The 26,839-nt window shown below is 41.8% G+C and overlaps 1 protein-coding gene across 1 annotated transcript; it reads right to left on the bottom strand.

The window, feature by feature from the left end:
- Window positions 1-2,228: 2,228 nt before the first annotated feature.
- On the bottom strand, window positions 2,229-26,839 carry KPNA7 (karyopherin subunit alpha 7). The gene is made up of 10 exons (XM_058570534.1): window positions 26,711-26,839; window positions 24,918-25,043; window positions 16,273-16,355; window positions 15,572-15,840; window positions 14,171-14,253; window positions 11,811-12,074; window positions 10,176-10,409; window positions 8,241-8,423; window positions 4,839-4,985; window positions 2,229-2,342 (listed from the first exon to the last, which is right to left on the bottom strand). Exons 1-10 carry the CDS (start codon window positions 26,837-26,839, stop codon window positions 2,229-2,231), a joined length of 1,632 nt encoding a protein of 543 aa, XP_058426517.1.

Below are 26,839 nucleotides of genomic sequence, written 5' to 3'. Positions count from 1 at the left end.
ATGAGATACTAAGGAATGGAGAAATTACATGATTTGTCCAAGCTTCAACTATTTAGAGAAAGATCCAGGACTGAACCCAGAGCTGGTGACTCCAAGTCCAGTTTTTTCCCCCCACTATGTCTAAAGTATCACCTGCTATTATCGTTAAATACAGCCGCTCCATGTTCCAGGAAAACAGACAGCAGATAAATTACGGATTGTACATGGTGAACCAAGAGAATTGCATTCCTTCTATGCTACATGACAAATCTGGGGTCAGATTTGCATTCCTTTTACGCTACATGACAAATCTGGGGACAAATGCAAGAGGGTCAGAATTGCTCCAGTTTGGCTTTTGCACTGTCAAGTGGACAAAGAGCCAGTTACTACTCCCTTTTCTCTTTGCTGCTCTGCCAGTCATCCCAACAGGCTGAATCCAAGCAATGGGCACCCAGCCAGAAGGTGACTAACACCATCTCTTTGCACCCAAACCATGTACAATAGGCAAACAGTTCCTTTTTTCAAAACCTCGCTAGACAAGTTGGTATCAGTATCTTTAAACACTAAATGCTCTTTTTATGCAATTTTAGTCAAGATTAGTTGACAGAGAGGAAAGAAGTGAACAGGATGTTGAGCCAACTAGGTCAGACCATTAAGGCAACAGTGACTAACCTCAGAGTTTCAAACTTTTTTTCAATTAAAAATTTTTTTTCTCAAAGACTTATTTTTGTAAACCACCTCACCTTCTGCCTTCCCCTCAACTTCAGTCTACCAATAGGGGAAAAAATGACGTTTTAAAATGTTGAAAAAGAATCTGATCCCATCATGTTAAAAAAAAATGTATACGTCAACTCAAACTGGAAGGGAAAATGCCAACATAAAAATAGTTGTGTTGGAGTGGTAGGACAATTTTTTTTCCATTGTTAGTTTTGTTTTTAATTTTTAAATATATAATACAAATATATACATTATATAGTAATATATTTTATATATAATTTATATTATTTTTATATTTTTAAAAATTCAAATTTTATACGTCTATCTTGACAGAATAGGATTTAATACAATAAATAGTTAAATAGTAACTAGTTATAGTTTAGTTTTCCACTCTATGTATATCAGTTAAGATTCTTCAGTTGCAAGCAACAGAAACTAACTCTGGCTACTTAAACAAAAAGAATCTATTGGAAGAGTATGGAAGAGTGAATAGGACCAAAAGGAGGCCTTGGAAAAGCAGGCAGCCATTGAGAGTGTCCACTCCACTAAGCGTAAGGTCCTGCCACTCTCAACAAACACTCGCCAACTATTTGTTTCTTCTGTGCTCAGTCCCTGGGTCTAAGATTCAAAGTCCTTGGAGAATGAGATTTTGCTTGGCCAAAGGTGTGCCAAGCTAAGACGTCCTGAGCTGATGAACGAAAGAGGGAGTTGAAAGGACTCTCCCAGTTCCCCTCCATTTCTGTGTGGGAGACCACAACACTTTGAGGATCACATCCCACCAACACAGCCCTCAATTGCAGGCAGGTAGTCACCCTTAAAGCATATGAGGATACTGATTGGAAGGCCTAATGTCCACTGAATCATAGATTTGTTCGCACCACTGAATGAGAAGTTTGTAAGAGCATGAAATGTCTTCCAGCAATATTTTAGATAGACACCCACACATCTTTCCTCCTCACCTATCAAGGACCAGTGAAGACAGGCATTCAGCATGACATTTTGGTGTGACGCTTTAGAGCCAAAAAATAACTTGGTCTGATCTCTACACTCAAATTATACAAATCAAGTCCAGTCCTCCTTTAAATGTATCCCACATCCATTACCACACTGCCCAGTACCGTGTTTCCAGGTCTTTCCCATCCCAGTCACTCTCCTTTTGACCATCGCCTACACAGCTTTCCCGAAGAATATTCTGTATTAATAGGCATTACATGACAATGAAAAGGGAAGGGGACCCACAGTCAAATACATATGTTTAAGAAATATTGGTTAAACCAAGTCTAAAAGTCAAAGTTTGTCTAGATAGCTATAGACCATTCTGCTCTGTTTTGAAGATCCTTCAACGTAACAACTAAACCACATAATCTTAGGAGATGAATTCCACATGGCTTTAAGACACAAGTAGTTTAACTGCATTTTTTTTTTATAGAAGGTGGTGAATGTGTCGAAAATTTTATTAACATTCAGTTTAAAAAGCTTTACACCTGTGGCACACCAAGATATAGGAGTGCTGCTGCTTAAAGAAGTCACGTTTAAGGTTTGGGCCTTGGTTTACAAGTTGCAGAGCTTTGGTATTTTTTTGCTAAGTGCTTTAAGAATTCAGGATCTTGGTCCAGAGCTGGTAATGTTACGCCGTTTTCTTCTTCCTTCGGGGGAGAAGAGACACTATTACATCTCCAGGCTCTCAGCACATTATTACCACACAACTGACTCCTTAACATCTTCTGTGGATTAGAATTTGCTCTAAATTGGCCTCGAGGCTCCCTCAGAGGAGAGGCTGAAGGACGGAAACATTGAAGTATTTCCCAGAATGGACCTAAAATGCAGTTTTTGAGTGTGTGGTAAAACATATCATAAAATTTACCATCTTTAATCATTTTTAAATCATTGAAGTTCAGTGGCATTAAATACATTCACATTGCTGTGCAGCCACCACCATCTAACTCCAGTACTTTTTTGTCTTTCCAAACCAAAACTCTGTACACATCAAACAATTCCCCATTTCCTGCCTCCCCCAACCCCTAGCACCCACCATTCTACTTTCTGTCTCTGTGAGTTTGACTACTCTAGATCCCTCATGGAAGTGGAATCATACAATGTTTGTCCTTTTATGTCTGGCTTATTTTTTTTTTTATTGATGTTTTAATGGTTTCTAACATTGTGAAATTTTTGGGTTGTACATTTTTGTTTGTCCATCACCATATATATGACTCCCTTCACCCCTTGTGCCCACCCCCCACCCCCACTGCCCCTGGTAACCACAGTCCAGTTTTCTCTGTCCATGTGTTGGTTTATATTCCACATATGAGTGAGATCATACAGTGTTTGTCTTTCTCTTTCTGGCTTATTTCACTTAACATAATACGCTCCAGGCCCATCCATGTTGTTGCAAATGGGACGATTTTGTCTTTTTTTATGGCTGAGTAGTATTCCATTGTATACATATACCACATTTTCCTAATCCAATCGTCGTGTCTGGCTTATTTTTAAATGCAGTTTTGATACAAAGAACACTATCCTTACAGTGAGTAAGGATACAATGGGTATAGCTGTTACTTCTAGATCAGAAGTCTTTAACCTAGAGCCCTTGGACAAGTCCTACAGATCTGAACTCCCTTTAAGGGACAAGAGTCCTAATCACAAGGTTTTCATAGGAGATTTTTAACCCAGAAGATGCTAATCACCATTCTGGGTCTTCTCTGCTTTGAGAGCATCCTCTTGGGCGCAAACCAAGATTTGCTACCTCCAGTTAGCAACAGCCACCAACCTGGTCAAATTTATTGTATGGCCCTGGACTTTGCTGATGATTCAAGTTTGACACCTAACAGAGTAGCACTCACTCTGTAAACCCCTGGCTCCATGTTCACCTGGCCACTTACGAACTTTGAGCTCACCTTCCTCATATGAAAAATAGCTAACACAAACACAAATCAAACAACAATGAGATACCACTTCACACCCGTCAGGATGGCTATGATCAAAAAACCAGAAAGTAACAAGTATTGGGGAGGATATTGAGAAATAAGAGTCCTTGCATTTTGCTGGTAGGAATGTAAAATGGTGCATGCACTATGGATAACGGTATGGTGGTTCCTCAAAAATTAAAAATAGAACTACCATATGCTCCAACAATTCCACTTCTGGGTATATACCCAAAAGAACTGAAAGCAGGAACTTGAACAGATATTTGTACTCCCATATTCATAGAAGCATTATCCACAGTAGCCAAAAGGACAACCCAAGTGTCCATCAATGGATGAATGGATAAACAAAATGTGGTATATCTATACAGTGGAATATTATTCAGCCTTAAAAAGGGAGGAAATTCTGACATAGGCTATAACATAGATGAACCTTGAGGACATTATGCTAAGCGAAATAAAGCAGTCACAAAAAGACAAATACTGTATGATTCCACCTATGAGGTACCTAGAATAGTCACATTTACAGAGACCCAAAGTAAAATGGTGGTTACCAGGGGCTGGGGGGAGGGGGAATGGGGAGTTAGTGTTTAATGGGGACAGAGTTTCAATCTGGAAAGATAAAAAAGTTCTGGAGATGGATGGTGCTGATAGTTGCACAGCAATGTGAATGTACTTAATGCCATTGAACTGGACACTTAAAAATGGTTAAAATAGTAAACTTTGTTATACATATTTACTACACAAAAAAAGTTTCAAAAAATTGTCTAATGCTATCTGATCATTATTCCCTTTAGAAGCCTTTTGTAGAGTTCATCCCCAAACACCGTATTCTGGAAAGAGACAAAATGGAGTAAGTAGCAAAATGGTTTTTCACAAGCTGGGTCTGCCTTAGTCGTTTGCATTTTTCAATAAAAAGTCACTTGCGCATCATATCCCCTCCCCTCCACATTCTCCTCTCCCCAAAAGAGGCAAGTAGGAAAAAAAAAAAAGAGTGAAATTCTAAACCAGAGGCAACAGGACACGTTTCTACAGGACTAGGACAGTTTCCAGGAACCAGGAAGCTGCTCCTCAAAGGCGGCCCATACACTACAGATAGAAGAGACACTCAGAGCTGAGTCATGAGAGAAGCCTGCTTGTCCGGTCACCCACCAGGTGATCACCTGCTGAGGTGGCTCGCCAGGAGGGATGGGCACTCCTTTCCACTCTGAAGTCACTTACCTCACAAAAGTGGTTCTCGAGAATGTTCAAAGCAGTCTGGGCAACTTGATGGTTCTCATGAAGTTGCAAAGCCTCAATTCTATCCACCCCGCCAAGCTCTTCTATCAGAAGACACAGATTTTCCTTCTCAGAAAGCACATCTGCTGCCTGTGGACAGAAGGAGAGAAAGTGAGACTCCGGGAAAAGCCCTTAGGAGGCAGAGCTTCCCATCAGTGGATCAGACCAAAAGCTCCCATTCCAGAATGGGCAGTCACAGTTCTACTTTTCCCAAATTGATTTAAAACTGCATGACCTTCTTCCCATTTTGGATGTATTTATCTTTATTGCACAAAATATAATATTTCTTCTGCTGAATATGCTGCCATTCATAAGTATATCACTATCACTATTTAGTAGATACCTTCTTCTAATTCATGGAAATTGTCTTAAATGTCAGTTTGAAAGAATGTTTAAGTAATGCTCTACAATTGCAGAAGTTCTGGCCCCGCACTCCCTGGAAAGCCCTGTGAGATAAGACAGGAGACCCTTAGTCACAGAAGCCACACCACAGCAAATAACGAAGTCCCTGCAAACAAATAACATGAGTGGATTGAATCCAATGCTGGTCATTGGATTTATCATCCAGGGCTATTCATTCACTCAAACATTTGTACACATGCTATGGGCGAGGCACACAAAATTTGAGATCAAGACGCGATTTAGGGGCTGGCCCGGTGGTGGCGCAAGTGGTTAAGTGCGCGCACTCCGCTGTGGCGGCCGGGGGTTCACAGGTTTGGATCCCAGGCGTGCACCAACGCACCGCTTGTCAGGCCGTGCTGTGGCGGCATCCCATATAAAGTGGAGGAAGATGGGCATGGATGTTAGCCCAGGGCCAGTCTTCCTCAGCAAAAAGAGGAGGATTGGCAGATGTTAGCACAGGGCTGATCTTCCTCACACACAAAAAAGACGCGATTTAGAGAAGGCCTTTTCATAATCCAGACTATTGGAGGAGACAAGTAAATAATTATTACATTATACTTTTAAAACTATAACAAAAAATCAGAGGTTTAAGTTATAGAAGATGGGCACAGAAGGCTTGGAGGGTAACACAAGTTCTTAATGAATAGTGCTTTGCCAGGGTCAAGCGTAGGATAACAGCATTCCCCAGAGAAAGGAAGAGCAAGGATCCAGCTCTGAAGGAGCAAGTGTCGCATATTATGAGAAGAGGGAGTGGTTTAGCTAAACAGCATATTTGGGAGAAGCTGAGAGAGAAAAAGAAAAAACTATCGCGTCATATCCTGAAGCGCTCTGCTTGCTATTTTGTGAGCAGTAATAAAAAACCTCCTATGGATCAAATTAAACATTATTTAGGCCATATTGTTTACCTGATGAGTGTTTACACTGCAAGTCTAAGCGTTGATATCCTCTAGTCCTGTCTGTAGGTCCAAGATGAGTTACTGGCTTTAAGTAAAGACAGAGAGGCAGGGACCAGGGTGCTAGGTTAGCCTCAGAAAGAAAACTGAGAAGTGGGGGATGACCCAGGGCAGTAGGAGCCCTGGAGAAGGATTATGGACCTTGACCAAACAGCAAATGGCCCCAAAGTTACTTCAAAGAACCTCAACTGTAGTCTGCTGCCCATTTGAAGCATTCTCCTGTCTCATGTTGATCTTTCTAACCTACTGTTCCATGTGCCTCTGTCTGATACAGGGGCTTCACTGGTCCATCAGACGGGATCTGACCTGACTCTCCCGAGAAAAAATCCCAAGTGTTTAGTTCAAATGAAGCAGATGACATTAAATTTCTATAGCCCACAAGTGTGCTTTCACAAGTTTGTTATGTCCAACTTTGTCTACTGGCTGCCCCGTCTGTCCTCTTTGTGTGGTTTGCTCAAAGTCTTAGTGTCTAATTGGGCTATGTTTCAGATCTGTTCTTGACTCAGGTCAGTTCTTTCCAAGACAGTTACATGAAAGGGATGCTGAAAGTGGGCTTTTAAAAGGAGTTTCCTGGTGTTACTTGGAAACTTTTCAAATGGCTTAGTCACATATAAAAGGACCTTAAGCAAATGAATATACCCAGCCTCAGAGATGGCCCCAGATGATCCCTGCCTCCTGGTATTCATGCCCTGTGTAGTCCCCTCCCATGCTGAATAGGGCTGATCTGTGTAACAAATAGGATGTTGTTGAAATCATCTCCTCTATAGGTCATAAAAGACATTGGGGCTTCCACCTCGCTCTCTTAGATCACTCACCCCAGAAGAAGCCAGCTGCCATGATGTGAGGACAGTCAAGCTGTCCTATGGAGAGGTCCACATGGTGAGAAGAACTTGCTAGGCATGTGAGTGCGTTACCTTGGAAGTTGATCCCCCAGCCTCCATCAAGCCTTCAGATGAGACTGTAGCCCCAGTTGACATCTTGAACTTTATGAGAGACCCTGAGCCAGAACCATCCACTAAGCTGTGCTCAGATTCCTAACCCAGCCACTATTTGAGATAATAAATGTTTGTTTTAAGCCACTAAGGGGTAATTTGTTATACATCAATATAGAACTGACACAAATAGTATGTAAATATTTGCTTAACTTACCTTTATTTCAGAAATAAGACTTCTCTAGAATTCTGATTCAAGGCTTTTTAGTCCATGTTCCCAGCTACATAGTTGAATGGAAAAGGAACTCTAGTATGGCCCCCCAAGATCTATCCCTACTAACTTCTTGCTGCTCCTTCAAGTATATCCCACGTTTTAGCCTTCTAAAAGAGCCAATCATGTGACTCACTATTTTTTCCTGCTTCAAACCTTCAATTGGTTTCTCCATCTCACTCAGAGGAGTCAAAGTTCTCACAGACCTTATGTGATCTGGCCCCTGGATGCCTTGAGCCTGATCTCCCACCACCTTCCATCCCTCTTCTCTGCTCTGGCTATACCCTCCTCCTCACTATTCCTTTCACCTAGAATTCTCTTCCCCAGATGTCCACAAGACTCACTCACTTCTTCCAGGTCTTTGCTCAAATGTTCTTCCTCAGAGAAGTTTCTCCTGTCTGCCGCTTATAAGAGATCACCATCCCCTCCCCACTCTGAGCCATCAGTGACTACCCCTTTATCAGATATATTTTACCCATCACTCCCCACCTGATGTGTCTGCTTGCCTCCCGACTAATACATAAGCTCTATTAGAGCAAGAACTTTGCTCTGTTGTATCCCGAGCTTCTAAAACAGTGCTTGGCGCAAAGACACTCATTTGAGAAAATGAAGATGATAAAACTTCTTTGAAAGGCCTCTTATTTTTGTGATCCATAGGATGTGTGGACAGGGGGACAGGGTGGGGAGTGGAGAGGAAAGAGAATCCTGCTTTGATTTTAAGAATCAAATTAAACATCTTAAATTTGGTGACTGCTATTTAGAAACCAACCTGTTCAGAACAGCTCACCTGGAGGATAAAAGAGATGATGTCGAGGATGATGAGAACAATTTTGAGGTCTTGGATGGTGAGAAGATTCACCAGTGGTTCCAAGACTCCGGAATGGACAAGCTGGATCAACTGGTCCACAGTGCCCCCAGTTGTGAAGTTAGCCACCGTCCAGATAGCCTCTTTCTGCACTTTAAATTCTCCCTGCAGAAAGAGAACGTTTACATCCTTTATAGAGCATTAAGAAGAACTTAAATAGAGTGATGCTAACTTGCTTCAGTTTCTAGGTAGGCTGGTGATAACCAGGACGATATGTGCAATTTACATAGACTATCTCGGCAACCTGCCTCTAGTTCTTGAGAAGAAGATGGCATTTTTGTGTGTGTGTGAGGAAGACTAGCCCTGAGCTAACATCTGTCGCCAATCCTCCTCTTTTTGCTGAGGAAGACTGGCCCTGGGCTAACATCCGTGCCCATCTTCCTCCACTTTATATGGGACGCCGCCACAGCATGGCCTGACAAGCGGTGCATCAGTGCGCACCGGGATCCGAACCCCAGGCCACCCCAGCAGGGCATACGCACTTAACCGCTATGCCACCAGATGGCCCTAGAATGTGGCATTTTTTGAAAGGCGGAGAAGCAGGCAGGTAGATTCATATGGGGTCTTAGAGGGAGGTTCTAAGATCAAACAGATTCATCTCCTTAAGTCAGGTTATGGGAAAAATAGAACATAAACCCATCAAGGCATTATGCTTGGAATTTTAGATTATATTGGCCTATGTCTACATTTCTAGTCTTTCTGCCCCAGTGAAACTTTGGACAAGCAGCTCCACAGCCACAAAACTGAGCACACAGATGTGATCTCGGGGACAAAGCCAGCCCAGAAGTGACAAAGGAAGGCCACTGGAATATCACTCAATGCATCCCTTGAGCTTATAAAAAGCACTTGGCCCAGAGACATGGGAGTAATTTATCATGGATCCTTTCATCCCTGGGCAGGAGTTCTTCCCATTTTACAGCTGAGGAAAACTGTGACCTCGGTTTAAAATAAGATAAAGAACCCAAACAACTTCTGGCTTCAAGCAAGTTATAGTTCAAAAGGCACAGTTTGAAATAAGATTACTGCTTGATTCATGACTGGATATTCCCAATTAGAACATGTACAGACTCACAGCAGGATAGGAAGTGTCTAACAGATTGGAAGATGCCATGATTTTGGTCGCACACCTGGCCTAGCTTTTCATACTTAATGCACACCTGGGAACCCACCCTCCACCCTGAGAGTGGGGCCACCACCACTAGCTTCTCTTCCCCATCCTCTTCCACCTGCTTCCCTGCCCCCAACCCAAGGTAACCACCTCTGACTTGTTTCACACGTAGATGGTTTAAACATAGCTTAGGTGACAAAAAGGAATGCTGACGATGGTAGTTGTCCTGGGGAAGGGAAGTGGGAGTCAGAAGGAAGAAGGAAACTTTAATGTATTTCTACTTTTATTTCTGGATTTTCTGTGTATATTACCACTTTAATCAATGTGATTTCTACACTGAAAAGGCCACCTTTTTCTGGTGTATAATATCACCTTAACCTGATATTTTCCCTCCTGAAACAAAACAAAAGCTCCTCCTCCTTTTGGCAAGTGGAGAGTAGATGGCATCTTCTTTTAACACTGCCTAGAGATAAGCCGATATTTACCAGCTCAAGATTTTTCTGGATATTTGAGCTGTGGGGTCACCCCTTTGTTGAACAATCCTTGTTGAGTCTTCTAAGTTTTTAATGGGTTGTCCAAAATGGAATGCCCTTCCTTTTTTTCCACAGAGAACTAGCAAACTAAGGTTTCATAGCTTGTTGAGATCTCAGTTAATTTGCTTCTTAGCCTGCGTCTGAATTCCCAAAGGAGTTAACACAGGGCCAGTCAGAAAGCAGCCTTTTGTCACGGACGCCGAGTATGCCACTTACATTTTTTAGCAGAGCCACCAAGGGAGGCAGCATGCCGCAAGCAATCAGCTGCTGGATGTGCTGGCAGGGCCCTGCGGCCACGTTGCTCAGGGCCCAGGCTGCCTCCTTCTGGATGGAGGACTTGGGGTGCATCAGCAGCTGGGGCAGCACGCTCAGCATGCCCGCATCAATGGCCACCTGGGTCTGGTGATCCGTTCCTGTGACGATGTTCCCCACAGTGCGGAGAGAGGGGGTCTGGAAGAACAAGGCTAGAGGTGTGACCAAACATTGCAAATTTATCACAGTGGAAGGTGATAATCACACCAAGCCCTGTACCCTCCCAAACGTTAGTTATGTGACGCTGGTGGCTCTCTGGAAGCCTGTGAACAATGATTATATCCATGATGCTTATTCATTCAGCACATCCATGCCATTTCCATAGTTTAAAGGTACCTGCCAGCCTCACGATAGGCCCCAGCTCAAGTGAGACAGAGGTCAAGGGATGCCTGTATCAAGAAATGCTGCTGTCCTTTCATACCCTTACATTGGGAAAATCACTAAATGGATTGTAGTGTTTATAATATCATAATTTCTACTGAATTTGTATTTAGCACCAGTATCAAGCTTCTGTTGTATATTTAATTGGAGTTAATGGGATCCCAATGGCACTTTTTGGTGTATTCACAAACCCCCCCTCAACAACTCTGAAGGTCCCCAGGATGGGTCTACAATGGGCTCAAGACAGCAACTGTCCTAGGGGGGCTGACCGTGGATTTGTTTTGGTTTCTCTGCACTGTAGTGGCAGCCCCAGCATCGCCCATCAACAGTTCCTGAGTTTTCCTAGCGTGTCATGCTAGGTATCTGCTGCTCAAGCAAGAGGTGGAATTAGCCTTGCCAGGACGGCTCCAATTGCGTCCGAGACCTCCAGGATAAGCAACTTCTTATAGATATCCTCTTGACACCCTCCATGCCCCCAGCACTATCCCCAAACTAACCTTGATCTCTGAGGAATATTATGGTCATCCTGGAATAGATGTTCACAAAGGCTGCATAATATACAATATTTGGCACAGAAATCAAGAGGGGCACTTGCATGTTGAACCATGGTTTCAAGAAGTGTATTATGTAAGTGACACATTTCATAACATAGCAAAGTATTTGATGTTGGTTTTACTTACTTTTCACCTATATCTGAAGTAGTCTAAGAAACCAAACCAGGGAGAGGATAAGAGGGAACTTTCTTCTATACTCGAGTAAGAAATTCAAATGTTTCAATGAGTTTTACATTAACACACACACACAGCCTCCCTGTAAGCTGAATTGTTAATGTCTCCCTGCATAGACTACTAGAAGGAAAGGCCACAAAAGAATAGTTCACTGGGTGGAGGGATTATAAGCAATTTTAATTTGGTGCTTTTCTATATTTTCTAGGTATCAGATTAAGAAAAAGTAAGTTACTTAATACCCACTAGGATTTTGGGACTAAATAGATCCAAGTCTTTAGCTAGAGTGGCAGAGACCAGGGAAATGCAGATGACAAGCTTGGTTCTAGGTAAAGAGCTGGGGGTGGAGCGATAGAACTTTCTAGAGTGAATCTGATTTATAAACTTTAATCTGAAAGCCCATATAGAGACAGACAGGACCTGGGACACTTACTAAGACATTGAGTTCTGAGCTGGTCATGAGCTCCACCAGCCTGGGCAGGACCCCTATGTCAACCACTTGGCCAATGCGATCATTGCAGCCATCGGTGAGGTAGGACAGGGCCCAGCAGGTGTCCGAGAGAACCTCGCTGTCCTGGTGCCACAGGAGGTGGGAGAGGACAGGCAGCATTTGCTTCACTGCTTTTTCACAAGGATATGGGTTCTTGTTTCGGCACAGGTTGGACAAGGTCCAGGTAATGTTCCGCAGAAACGTGATCTGTAACAAGGAGACTGCTTCCAGCATCAGGTGCAAAGAAGAAAAAATGCAAAAGCCGTGTGTCCTTGCCATCTTTGACCAACATTATTGACCAGCATGAACCAAAGCATTTGAGCTTCAAAGAGGAATTTGTTCTAGGTAGTGATGTATACTAGGGACATAGAGAATGAGCTTTATATTTCATATTCAAATGTTAGACAGAGATTTCCTTATATTCTTCAAAATGTCCTTCCCCACTTGACTCAATTGATGACCTAATTTCATTTTTCACTGACAAAACAAAGACCAAGCAGGAGTTAACCTGGGCTTCCCACCAGTCTTCCGACATGTCATAACCACATTTCTGATCTTCCATTTAAGGATCAGTCTTCCTAACCCACATCTGGATCCCATCACTTTTTGCCTTAAGATTCTGGCCCCAGGATCACCTCTTTCCCCTGGATCACTCCCACCAGTGGAGAAACACACTCTGCGACCTTCAACCCCTACTCTTGGCACCTCTCCAGCCATCACTCACTTCTATTTTTCAGAACCCATCCTCAAGGAGGCATCTATAGTCACTGTCTACCTCACAGCTTCCCATTTGTTCTTCCACCCCTTCTAGTCTGGTTTTTGTTGCTATTTCTTTGTAGTTGGTGATGAAATCAGCTCCTTCCAACTCACGAAATCCAACAGCTGCTTTTCAGTCCTAAAGTTACTGTCCCCCTCAGCTGTATTTTGTAGCCAGTCGTTCCCTTTGGAAAGAGCTCTTCTTGGCATCTGTGACACCAAACCTGGTTTTCTATTGCCGAATGGGCTGGCTGTTTCTTCTCAGTTTTCTTGGCAGGCTCTGCCTGACTTCTGAATATGAGAGCCCCCAGGACTTGGTCCCAGGTTCTCCTCACACTCTAGGTCAGGAGTTGGCAAATTTTTTCTGTAAAGGGCCAGGTAGTAAACACTTTCAGCTTTGTGGGCCATATGGTCTCAGTTGTGACTAGTCATCGCTGCCCTTGTAACACTACAAAAGCCACAGACAATATGTAGGTAAATGAATGGGCATGGATATGCTCCAATAAAACTTTATATGCACGAGCAAGCAGCTGGCCAGGTTAGGTTTGCCGACCTCCACTCTAGTTGATCTTGCCCAGTTGGACGATGTCTGTGTGCACACAAAGTCATCTAGACCTGCATATCCATCCACCTGATGTTGCTGTGACGGGGCCTCTCACTCCAACTTCACATGGACAACTAAGGCTCTGATTCCTCCTTCCCTCTCTCGTCCCCACTTCTCTAGGAGGACAGTCATCTAAACAACCTAACTCAAAACCTAGGGGCATCCTTGCTTCTTTCTATCTCCCTTCCATGTCCAGCACAGCAGCATCCCAGGTCCATCTGCTTCACCATCTCTCTCAGTTATAATCCTACAACAAGTGGCCAGAAGCATCTTTCCAAAAGATCAGACCTTCACTTCCTACTTTGAAATCCTCCACAGGCTTCCCGTTGCCATCAGGATGATGTCTAAGTCCCATGCCCTACTTGCCATCTTACACTGCTCTCTCCTTGCCAACTCCCTTGGTCATGCCAGCCTTTTCCTGGTTCGACCATGTCAGGTTTTCTCCCACCTTAAGGGCTGGGCATGTATTCCCTTGGCTTTTGGAAGCCACCTTCTCTTCATTTTTGTTTGAGGCAAATCTAGAATCCAAATTTAATCCCTAAGCCAGAGAGTCCTCTATTGTTGCCACATTAACCAACTTCAACTATAAGATTCAAACCCAGACCCTATTACCCAGCAACAGGACTGGTGAGCCACTAATTCTGTCTGTGTCCCTTGAGTGGAGAGCTTAGTTATCTACTTTTGCAGGATTGTAAGCTTAGAAAAACTTTAATGGACCTCTTCCAATGCCTCCAAAAGAAAGATCAGCACTAACTGCCCCCTGATGACAAATTTGGATCAATCTCTACCCCAAGTGGTATTCAGTCCTAGGCCTTGTTTATAATGGCTGCCGTAAGGGGCCACGCAGGAACCACATGATGGGCATTAATCTGGAAGTACTTCCCCAATTTCCCAATGTGGGAACTTGTTATCTAGCTAGGTTCTCTAATTTGAAGGCACTCACTGGTATGGTTGATGAAACCAAGGTCAACAGATGTGGGATGACATTGCTTGAGATAACGATGTCTCTGAATTCTGGGCCATCACCTACAAATAGATAAGAACATGACACTCAAAGAGGGAGCAAAGGGAATCCTGGGGTGAGTGACTAATTTTTAAAAAATTTATGCAAAGGGAGAGGCCAAAACTCATTCCTGGGTTGGGCAAGAAGCTGGTATAGCGTGAACTAGATCCTGGGTCTCCAACATGTCAGTTGAGTGGATAGGCCTGATGTGAAAAGCAGGCGCCACATAGCAGCGACTGCTATAAGCTGAGTCTGTGGATGTATCACGGAGCCAGCCAACTGGGCCCAGGCAGTGTGCTCTAAATGCTGGTAGCATTTCACAGTATGGTTCTCAAGAAGATGAAAGCCATTAGAGACCAACTTGTCTTCCCAGAAAACTTTGGCATGGGGCAGTAATTTCCAAATGTGACTCAGAACCAAGTCTGGGAGATGGATAGATGCCAGCCATCAGCTATCTGCTACTTTGTCTAGAATACCAACTCTAGACCCTAGAAGTCTCAGTTTATAATTCTTCAACCATCAGGCAAGGCATAAGTTACATTACACCTCCCAATTTTGCCTGTTCCTTACTGAACCAAGCAAAATGAGAAGCAAAATCTCTGTAAGAGGTGCTTTATTTCTGCAAGCATTTAAAAAGCAGTAATACTTTATACTCTACGTTTGCTAATCCCAATATCGGAAATCCTTGGAGGTCTAATCATACTGTTGTTTCTGCTGACTCAGTCATGGTGGGTTGTTAATTCTCTGAACTTGGAATTGCTAATATTTGGCTGATCTTAATTTGTCAAAATCCTGAGGGGCCTAATTGAGTTCATTTCCCCCAGAGAGCACTGTATTTATATTCAGCCAGCAATCCTGGAGCTTCCAACCCTGTAGCACTAAATCCCCACTTGTGCAAATCCCCGAAGCCAACCTTAGGGTTGCGTTTTCAGCGCAGACTTTTACCCAAACTAAGGAAAACATTTGTATGTTCCCTTGGCAACTTTCAATGAAGGTAGAATTCTTTTAGGGTCCTTGGTTATGTAAGAGTCTGTCATTAACCCCCACACTGTATGGACCAATGACATGTCTTTTGTTCCTGAAGCCATTAAGACCTGAGGCTGTAGAGCCCCAGTATTGGCAGATGTCGCCAGGCTGCCTGTAGCTTCAGTATGCACTGCATCGTCTGGCTTCAGCTTCAATTTTGGCCTCTGGATTTTGGAAAAGCTTGTTGTGCTTTTCCCAGCATTTCTAGGTACTTATACTTAGAATATGGGGCCCACAATACTACCCAAAGAACTCCCACAGCATGCCACATGCCTGGCCCACCGTTTTCTTAGTCCCCGGAGAGGAGAGGCTCACCTGCTATATTACCAAGGGCCCACACTGCCTGTTCACACACAGTCATATGGGGAGAAGACAGAAGCTCAACCAAAGGCTGGATGGCACCCCCTTCCACAACGGCTCGAGTCTGCTGTGAAGTCCCTGAAGCAATGTTGGTCAGAACCCAGGCTGCCTCGAACTGCAAGCAGGGGTGAAGTGACGACTTCAGGAACTCCACCAGCCTGGGAATGAGCCCTGCTTCAACAATCAGTTTTAGGGGAGGGTTCCTTTCCCGGGACAGCATTTTCCTTTGCAAGGAAAGAGAAAAAACAAAAACAAGTCAGGTGAGGCAGGTATTAAGAACCTCCTTTACGATAGTCTTGGCATTCCCGACTATCAAATGAGACAAACAGCTGGGCCAGAGCTACTTAATCTCCTTGAGTTCAGCCGATAGCACTTTGCAGTGAAGCAGCAACATTTTTCCCCCTCAGGTATTGTCTGTGAGCTGAGATTCCTGTAGGGGCCGATTTAAATTAAGCAATTCATCTCTGACAACAGCTGCATATCTTAAGTTGTTCTCAAGGACAGTGTAGAGGAGCAATTTCGGCTCCCTTTTGGATAGAAAACTAGCCTTTTCTCATATTGTGTGGGCATTTTGCCACTGCCAAGAAACCAAATAGGTCACTGGAGCTCATTTCTAGCTATGAACCTGTAAATAGCAGGAGTCTATTTGGCAATACCTGGCTGCCTGGGTGGCCTGGAAACGTACGTCTGGATCTGAGGCATTCACACCATTGATTATTTCTTGCAGGGTGAGGCTGATCTGCAAGGAGACACACATTCAGGTCAGAGTCTCTGCCAAAAGGAACCATGAAGGTCATCTAGTCTAGCCATCTATCTGATTAGAACAGGCTGGCTTGCACAGTATGTCCTTATCTGCATTCTGGTCTATATTAGGGGAGGGAAGAACATTTGGTGGTCTCATAGGTCTCATGGATCTGTAGGACACTCCCTATGCTCTGGGGGAGGGGTAATTCCTATCATCACTTGGATCCCAAGTACCTTTTTATCCCATGCAGCAAGAACATGCTAGTGGATGTCAGCCAAAATGGCAGAGTAAGGACCTCCAAAAATGCTCCCCTCCATAAAAGCAGCAAGAAAGCTGACAAAAATAGTTAGAATCAACTTTCTCAGAACTCTAGAAGCTGACCAAAGGCTTGCCACAATTTTTTTTATTTAAACCCAAAAGAGTTTATTCAAGAAAAATGTCTAAATCTCAATGGAACAGTGAGCATTGTGGCATTTTGCTTTGCCTTATTCCCACCCACCCCTCAGCTCTGATAGCCTTGAAAACCAACAACACAGCAGCCACTGAAGGAGGCAGAATGAGTTGGTGCTCCTTTAAAGCCTCATTCCCACAGAATTATTATTTGACCTGTCTGGCGATTTCCTGGGAGATCCCATTTATAAGATTCTCTTTATCTGACTCAGAGTTCACACAATGCACCAAGTCTTTTCCCTGAGGGTGTTTGTTAAAAACAATTACAGGAAGTTGTTTAACTTCATAGCTTCTTGGGGTGGATAACGGTTGGGGGCAAACAGAAGACTAACCAAAAAACTTAAAAGGAAAAGCTGGGGAATAAGATGTTCATTGGGGCTTTGAAAGCTCCAACATATTCTTGAAAATCTAGAAGGCCATGTGCATGCATAGGGCTGTGCACATGCTCACAAAAAACTGAGACGGCCCTTGAGTGCTCACTTCTGGCTGACTTTAAGGCTCTTTGCAAGTGGGAAGTGAAGGTTTAAGGCAGCATTGTCAACTGCATGGCTGAGTGTTGAAGGCATGCCCCAACAAGCACACAGAACTCCTTGGCAAAGATTGGGTGAATATTTGGTTCCAAGCATTTAAGGAAATCTCTGTCCAATCATTAGCTGACCACTAAGCTAAGTGAGCAGAGAATTCAGTGGCCACACATGACAAAAAATACACACTTTACAAGATTAGTTCAGAAGTCACTGAAAGAACAAACATAAAGCAACAACAACAAACCCTGGACAAGGGGAGGAGGGATCTGATTTGCAAAGTTGCTGCATTTTATCATTTTAAATGACCACTTGTCAACAAAGAAATTACAAGACATGCAAAGAATGGCATGTATACAAGAAAAAAAATGCCATCAATAAAAACTGTCCCTGTGGAGCCCAGACATTGGACTTACTGGACAAAGACTTTAAATATGTTCAATGAACTAAGGAAAATCATGTCTAAAGAACTAAAGGAAAGTAGAAGATTGATGTCTCACCAAATAGAGAATATCAATGAAGAGATAGAAACTATAAATAGGAACCAACTAGAAATTCTGGAATTGGAAAGTACAATAATTGAAATTAAAAATTCACTAAAGGGGCTCAAGAGCAGATTTGAACACACAGAATAAACAATCAGTGAACTTGAAGATAGATCAATTGAGATTATCCATTCTGAGGAAGATAAAAAAGAATGAAGACGAAAATTAACAGATCCTTATAGATCTGTGGGACACTATCAAGCATACCAACATATGATTAATAGGATGGAGAGGAGAGAGAGAAAGCATTTTTGAAGAAGTGGTTTCCCAAACATCCCAAATTTGATGAAAAAATTAATCTACACATCTGAGAAGCCCCATAAACTCCAAATACGAAAAACTCCAAGAGATCCACACCTAGATACATCATAATCAAACTGTTGAATACCAAAAACAAAGAGAGAATCTTGAAATCAGCAAAGAGAAGCAACAAATTACACACAAGGCCTCAATACGATCAAGAGCTGATTTATCATCAGAGAGCATGGAGATCAGAAAGCAGCAGGATGACATTTTCAAAATGCTGAAAGAAAGACTGTCAAAGTAAGAATTCTATATTCAGCAAACTGTCATAATAAAATGAAAGAGAAATTAAGACATTCCCAGATAAACAAAAACTGAGAGAATCCATTGTAAGCAAACCCACCCTATGAGAGTTCTTCAGGTACTAGAAACAAGACAATAACTCAAGTCACATGAAAAAAAAATCAAGAACACCAGTAAAGGTAAATATATTGGTAAATATGAAAGACAGTATAAATAAATAAATATATATATATATATATTTGTTTGTGTGTGTGTGTGTGTGTGTGAGGAAGACCAGCCCTGAGCTAACATCTGATGCCAATCCTCCTCCTTTTTGCCGAGGAAGACTGGCCCTGGGCTAACATCCGTGCCTCTCTTCCTCTACTTTATATGGGACGCCGCCACGGCATGGCTCAACAAGCGGCATGTCGGTGTGTGCCCGGGATCCAAACCGGCGAACCCACAGCAGAGCCCGCGCACCCAACCACCTGTGCCACCGGGCCGGCCCCTAAATATATTTTTTATTATAACTCTTCTATCTGATTTAAAAGACAACTGCATAAAGCAATAATTATAAATCTATATTGATGGGCACACAATGCATAAAGAGGAACTTGGATGACAATCATGCAAAAGGAGGGGGTAGGGAACAAAGCTATATAGGAGCAGTTTTATATACTATTGAAATTAAGTTGGTATTACTTCAAACTAATTGTTATAAATTAAGATCTTAATTATCCCCAGGGCATACACTAAGAAAATTATCCAAAAAATACAGTAAAAAAAGCAACAGGCAAATTAAAATATTAAACTGGAAAATATCTATTTAGCAGAAAAGAAGAGAGTAATGGAGGAATGGAGGGACAAAAAAGACTTAAGACATATAGATAACCAATAGCAAAATGGTAGACACAAAACCTATTTTATCATTAATTGCATTAAATGTAAATACATTAAACACTCCCAATAAAAGGCAAGAATTGGCAGAATAGGTTTAAAAAACGTGATCCAACAATATGCTGTCTACAAGAGACACACTTTAGATTCAAAGGCACAAATGAATTGAAAGTAAAAGGGTTGAAAACAATATACCATGCAAACAGTAACTAAAGAGAGCTGAAGTGGATATACTAATATTAGACAAAACAAACTAAGACAAAAGTTTTTATTAAAGACGAAGGATATTTTATAATAAAAGAGTCAATTTACCCATCAAAAAGATATAACAATTATAAACATATTTGCACCCAACATGCAGCAAAAACTGACAGAACTGAAGGGAAAAATAGAGAATTCAACAATAACAGTTGGAGAGTTCAAACCCCACACTCAGTATTGGATGGAACAACTAGATAGAATATCAATAAGGTAATAGAAGACTTGAACACCCCCACAAATCAACCAGACCTAACAGACATCTAGACCAATCAACAGGAGAATACATATTCATTTCAAGGGCACATGGAATGTTCTCCACAATAGACCATATGTTAGGCCATAGAACATGTTTCAAGAAATTTAAAAAGGACTGAAATCATGCAAAGTATGTTCTCTAACCACAATGGAATAAAATTAGAAACCAATAATAGAAACAAATTTGGGAAATTCATAAATTTCTGGCAAGTCAACGGTATACTCCTAAATAACCAATGGATCAAAGGAGAAATCACTAGCAAAAATAGAAAATACTTTGAGATAATGAAACAAAAACACAACATACCAATACCATACCATGCTGATGAAATGCAGCTAAAGCAGAGCTTAGAAGGAACTATATAGACCTACATGCATGTATTAGAAAAGTAGAAAGATCTCAAATCCATAACCTAACTTTACACCTTGAAAAAACTAGAAAAATAAGAGCAAACTAAATCCAAAACAAGCAGAAAAAAAGGAAATATTTGAATGGAAATAAATGAAACAGAATGGAAAAATAGAGGGAAAAAAAAATCAGTGAAACAAAAAGTTGGTTCAAAAGATCAACAAAAATGACAAATCTTTAGCTAGAATGATCAAGAGAAAAATAAAGAAGACAAGTTATTACAACCAGGAATGAAAGTGGGGACATTACTATTGAACTTACAGAAATAAAAAAGATTAGAGACTATATGAACAAAGTATGCCAACAGATTAATCTAGATGAACATGTTCCTAGAAACACACAAACTACCAGAAGTGACTCAAGAAGAAATAGAAAATCTGAATAGATCTATAACAAGAGATTGAATTATTACTTAAAAAAACAAAACAAAACACTTTTACAAAGGGAAGCCCAGGTCCAGATGGCTTCCCTGGTGAATTTTCCCAAACATTTAGAGAAGCAGTAACAACAATCCTTCACAAACTCTTCCAAGAAATAGAAGAGAGAACTTTCTAGCTCATTCTATGAATCCAGTATTACCCTGATGCCAAACCAGGCAAAGACATTACAAGAAAAAGTACAGACCAATATCCCTCAGGAATATACATGCAAAAATCCTCAACAAATTCTAGGAAACAAAATGCATCAACATATGAACAGGATTATACATTGTGACCAATTGGGATTTAATCCAGGAATACACGGGTGATTCAACATATGAAAATGTAGTATAGCACATTAATAGAGCATAGGGGGAAAAACACATGATCATCCTAATAAATGCAGGAAAAGCATTTGACAAAATCCAGCACCCTTCCACGATAACCAACATTCAACAAACTAGGTGTAAGAGGGAACTTCCTCAACCTGATAAAGGCATCTACGAGAAAACCAACAGCTAGCATCATACTTAATGGTTGAAGATTGAAAAGACTGAACACTTTCCCCCTAAGATCAGGAACAGGTCAAGGATGCCCACTCTTGCCACTTTTATTCAACACAGTGTTGGAAGTTCTAGACAGGTAAATTAGGTGAGAAAAAGAAAGAAAATACATCCAGATCAGAAAAAGAAGTAAAATTATCTCTATTTGCAGATGATGTGAACTTGTATATAGAAGATCCTAAGGAATCCACACACACAAAAAAATTAGAGCTAATAAACAAGATTCAGCTAGGTTGCAATATCAACATACAAAAAATCAGTTGTATTTCTATACGCTAACAATGAACAATCCAAAATTGAAATTAAGAAAATTTTATTTACAATAGCATCAAAAAGAATAAAATACTTAGGAATAAATTTAGCCAAGGAAGTGCAAGACTTATATGCTGAAACTATAAAAAAAATTTGAGAAGACCTGAATAAATTGAAAAATATCCCATGTTCATGAATGGAAAGACTTAATATTGTAAGATGGCAATACGTTACAAATCAATCCACAGGTTCAACGAAATCTTCATCAAAATCTGAGCTGCCTTTATTAAAGAAATTGACAAGCTGATTCTAAAATTCATATGGAAATACAATGGATCCCAAATAGCCAAAACAATCTCGAAAAGAAAGAACAAAATTGGAAGACACAGTTCCCAATATCAAACCCTACTACAAAGCTACAGTAATTAAGTCTGTGTTGTGCTGGCATAGGATAAACATACAGATCAATGGAAGAGAATGCAGAGACCACAGATCAACTCTCACGTTTATGGTCAATTGATGTCTGATAAGGGTGTTAAGACCACTCAATGGGGGAGAATAGTCTTTATAGTGCCGGGACAACTGGATATCCACATGCAAAAACAATGAGGTTGGACCCCTACTCACACCGTTTACAAAAATTATCTCAAAATAGATCAAAGACCTAAACGTGAAAGCTAAAACTATAAAACTCTTAGAAGGAAACATAGGCATAAATCTTTGTGACCTTGGATTAGGCAATGGATTCTTAGATATGATATCTAAAGCACAAGCAACCAAAGAAAAAAAAATACATTGGACCGTTTCAAAATTAAAAACTTTGTGCTTCAAAGGATACTATTCAAGAAAGTGAAAAGATAACCCACAGAATGGGAGCAAATATTCACAAATCATGTATCTGGTAAGGGTCTAGTATCCAGAATATATAAAGAAGTCTCACAACTCAACAATAAAACGACAAATTTTGTTGTTAGTGCCGTCCTGTCAATTCTGACTCCTAGTGACCCTGTGTACAACAGAGCTGAAAGCTTCTGGCCCTATATCAGACAATGCTTTGCTGCTATTCATAGGGTTTTCATGGCTATTTTTTTCCCCCGGAAGTGGGTGGCCAGGTCCTTCTTCCTAGTCTATCTAAGTCCAGAAGCTCCACTGAAACCTGTCCACCATGGGTAACCCTGCTGGTATTTGAAATCCTGGTGGCGTAGCTTTCAACATCACAGCAACATGCAGTCACCACAGTATGACAATTGACAGACGGGCTGTGTGGTTCCCTGACCGGGAAATGAACCTGGGCTGCAGTGGTGAGAGCACCGAATCTTAACCACTAGACCACCACAGCTAGCTTAAAAAAAGACAGATTGCTCAATTTAAAAAATGGGCAAAAGGTTTGAATAGACATTTTTCCAAAGAAGATATACAAATAGCTAATAAACACATGAAAAAATGCTCATCATTATTAGTCATTAGGAAAACATCAAAATCACAACAATATAGCCCTTCACACCCACTAGATGGCTATAATCCAAAAATAGACAATAACAAATGTTGGTAAGAACATCAGAATGTACAAAAGTACAGCTGCTTTGGAAAACAGTTTGGCAACATATTTGTTTTCTATTGCTACTGTAAAAATTACCACAGATTTAGTGACTTAAAACAACAAAAATGTATTCTCTTACAGTTCTGGAGGTCAGAAGTTCATAATCAGTTTCACTGGACTAAATCAAGTTAAGGTGTCAGCAGGTCTGGTTCCTCCTGGAGGCCCTGAAGGGAGAATCTGTTTCCTTACCTTTTTCAGCTTCTAGTGGGGCCACCTGTGTTCCTTGGCTTGTGACCCCTCCCTCCATCTGCAAAGCACATCACACTAATCTCTGCTTCTGTCATCATGTCACCTTCTGCTCTGTCTTGTCTTCCATCCTTCTTTTTATAGGAACCATTGTGATCCTTCACTTAATCACACCTACAAAGTCCCTTTTGTCACATGAGTTAACATTCACAGGTTCTGGGGATTAGGAGACGGAGATCTTTGGGGGGCGTTATTCAGCTTATCATATGGAGTTCCTCAAAGAGTTAAACATAGAATTACCATATGATCCAGCAATTCTACTAGGTATATTGCCAAGAGAACTGAAAACATGTTCACACAAAATCTTGTACAGAAATGTTTATAGCAACATTATTCATAATAGCCAAAAGTGGAAGCAACCCAAATGTCCACCAACTAATGAATGGATAACAAAATGTAGTATATATATATACAATGAAACATTACTCAGCCGCAAAAGAAATGAAGTACTGATACACACTGCAATGTGGATGAACCTTGAAAACATTATGCTAAATGAAAGAAGCCAACCATAAAAGACCACATATTATATGACTTAATTTAGATGAAATATCCAGACTAGGTAAGTCCATAGAGGTGGAAAGTAGATTTGTGGTCACCAGAGGCTAGGGGGAAGGAGGATGGGGAGTGACTGCTTAACAGGAATGGGGTTTCTATTTGAGGTGATGAATATATTCTGAAATTAGTACATAGTTGCACAAACTTATGCATATACTAAAAACCACTGATTATATACTTTAAAAGGGTGAATTCTGTGGTATGTGAATTATAATTTTTTAAAAAGAACATGCTAATATAGGATAAAAAGGGAAACAACTCTTTTCACAGTTTTGTTTCTGAGTTTCATTTTCCTTGGGTGGTGGGAATCCTAGTGACTCCTCTAGACAAATGAAGCTAAGTAGAGATATGGTTCAGAGTCCAAGGCAATTCAGAGAATGATTACAACCATTCCATTTGATGGCCGGTAATGCATCATCAGATCCACTTGGCCAGACTGAACCAATCTCTTTCCTCTAAGAGCCTTAATTCTAGCAAGGTGCAATGAAGCCCGTGGATAGTTAAGGCGGGACATAGACAGCGGCGGATCATAAAAGGCACACAGATTCAATGCTATTGGAGTTCTAAGAAGGGAAACCTCCTGGTGAGGGCATTCTGGAAAGGATTCACAAAAAACAGTATTGGCCCAGAAGTCAACCCAGGAATTGCATTTAACCAGGTTGGGCCAGATGGAGAATGGAAGATAGAGGACAGCATTCAAATCCTAGGCGAGACTTTACACGTCAAGTGACTAGATGCCTCTGCTGAGAGATAACCTTCGCGATCCCCCATTTCCTGTTTCTGACCGAGGGGTGGCAAGTGAATTTTCAATTAGAAGCAGCATCTTCTTCAACCGCCCTTAGAACATAGATCCCGAAGACTCACAGCCACAAAGGGCATGACCCTTAGCTTTCTGACAACACTCCAATGGTGATCTCTCCACTCCTTTCCTTAAAGACCTTCAATTAGAGCTTGCAAGTTCTGAATCTATTAAACATTTTCAAGCCAGAGAAACTTACTAAGGACGTGATATACACACAACTGCTCTAAACACCACATCCCCAACGTACCACTTTGGTCTGTTGTTCACAAGCTGGGTCAGGGGAAAGAGGGGTGATATTTCTTCTCTTTAAGGCCTGCTCGTCTTTCTTGGCCTTCCGGAGATCCAGTCTGACTGCTATCCGCTGTTGCCGCCTCATCTAGTGGGGAAAAGAAAGAACTGAAGCACATAGAGCCAGCGAGTCAGGTTGTCATTTTTACAGATCTAACAGGCTGGACGAGTTAAGATCACACAGCTAGTAAATAGTCTCAGCTCCATTTACCTCCTCTGCTTTCTGCTTCTACCCTACATCCAGAAAAACAGTCCATCTTCCTCCCAAAGTGAAGGAAGACCGTGTATGCCCTTGGCAGGCCAGGCTGTAGGGATATCTGGGCAGTGCACTCCATTGCCCCGAGACTGAGCACATCTACATTGGCGCTGATTCACTCCTGAAGAGCAGGCCTGGGCCTTCGAACTGTGGGCATCCAGGTGCGGCTGGAGACTGTGACGGGAAGGCCCACGCCCCAGATGCCCCTGACCATTTCCACTGGTAGGGAATCAGTCTATAGGTCAGTCAAGCCTTGATCCAGTCCCAAGAGTTTTGGACACCAGACTGAGGGTGATTAAAATTTAAAATAAAACCCACTCTTTTCTCCTTATATCAAGCAAAACTCACAGACTTTGTAGTGCTGAGAATCTTGGGAAAAGATATAAGTAATTTATGGATAGATGAGTTTTAGGTTGAAGACTTTTAAGTTAATTATAAGGAAGTTAATACATATTAGATACTTCTGGTTCCTTGAACAAGCCATTTAATTCTTGCTTGAAAATAGGGTCATTGTGGTGTTATCCAACAAGGCAGGGACGCATTCGGGGCTCACTGAGCCAACTGTACTGTGGCCCCCATCACTAAGTGGCCCCTCCTTGTGGGGGGCTTTGTAACTTTGGCTTCTCCCGTCTCATCTCGTGGCCCTTCCCACTGCTCTCCACGGGGAGGGTTCAATTCCTTTGTTCTAATTGGTTTCTTTTAATCTGTAGTGGCCTTGGAAGCCAGTCAGCCAAGCTCATCGGAAAGGGTGTAAGAGTGATTTGACCTAGATGGTGTCCTAACTGGGCGGCTGTGGCCTTATGCTTCCCTCCTCCTCAGCTACCTTCAGATTCCCAAGGTGTAGCCAACTTTGCATGATATGTCAGTCAAGATATGCAGATGTTGGACCCAGAGCTGGAGCCAGAAAACTCTGAGACCAGAGAAGCAGAGTTAGAATCACACACAGCTCAGGCTCCCTGGTACAGGCCCTCATGCTCATTCCAACAGGAAGGAGAACAATCTGGACTTTTCAAGTCCATTTCTACAAGGCATGCTTATTGGCCACACCTGTATCCCAAACATTTTAGCTCCTTGGTAAGCCTCCTTGACATGAGTAGCTGCAGCGAGGCATCCAGATATCAGACATTTGATGTTGCTATCCGGTCCCTCAGAGGTAGGTATTAGCCCTGTTTTATAGGTGAAGAAACAGAAGCTCTGAAGTTAATAGTTTCAAGATCACATGGGGACCTTAATTTGAGTCCACTGTTGTCTGACTGCTAGGTCCATGCAATTTTGTCCTCCCCACTCTCAATATTTTATTATGAAAAATTCAAACAGACAGAAAAGTTGAAAGAATTGTTCAGTGAACACCCATGCACCTATCCACAATGAACATTTTGCTATGTTTGTTTTGTCAGCCCCCATCTCCCCATCCTCCACTCCCTTTTTGAGCATTTCCACCATGAGCTTTCCACTGCCCTAGTCCTTAGTAGAGTGAGGCCCAGTTGTTTCATACTCACAGCTGCATCTTTGCCACGGTACTTAAATTTTCTCAGCCTCCCTTCTGGAGTTCCTGAAGTTGACATATTGACTGGAAGAAATAAACCACCTGTAGGTAGGACAGTTACAAAGAGATTTTCAGTGTCCAT

Source organism: Diceros bicornis, chromosome 26 (genome assembly GCF_020826845.1).
Source record: "Diceros bicornis minor isolate mBicDic1 chromosome 26, mDicBic1.mat.cur, whole genome shotgun sequence".
Lineage (NCBI taxonomy): Eukaryota > Metazoa > Chordata > Mammalia > Perissodactyla > Rhinocerotidae > Diceros > Diceros bicornis.
Note: the sequence above shows the minus strand (reverse complement) of the source record. Positions and strands in the feature narration are given on the sequence as shown.

Coding starts and splice junctions, on each gene's coding strand:
- KPNA7 (XM_058570534.1), bottom strand. CDS start 26,839: ATGGACACTGAAAATCTCTTTGTAACTGTCCTACCTACAGGTGGTTTA. Junction 15,841..16,272: donor CAGGCCACCCAGGCAGCCAG/GTATTGCCAAAT, acceptor TTCCTTGCAAAG/GAAAATGCTGTCCCGGGAAA. Junction 10,410..11,810: donor GCTCAGAACTCAATGTCTTA/GTAAGTGTCCCA, acceptor TTGTTCTTCCAG/ACCCCCTCTCTCCGCACTGT.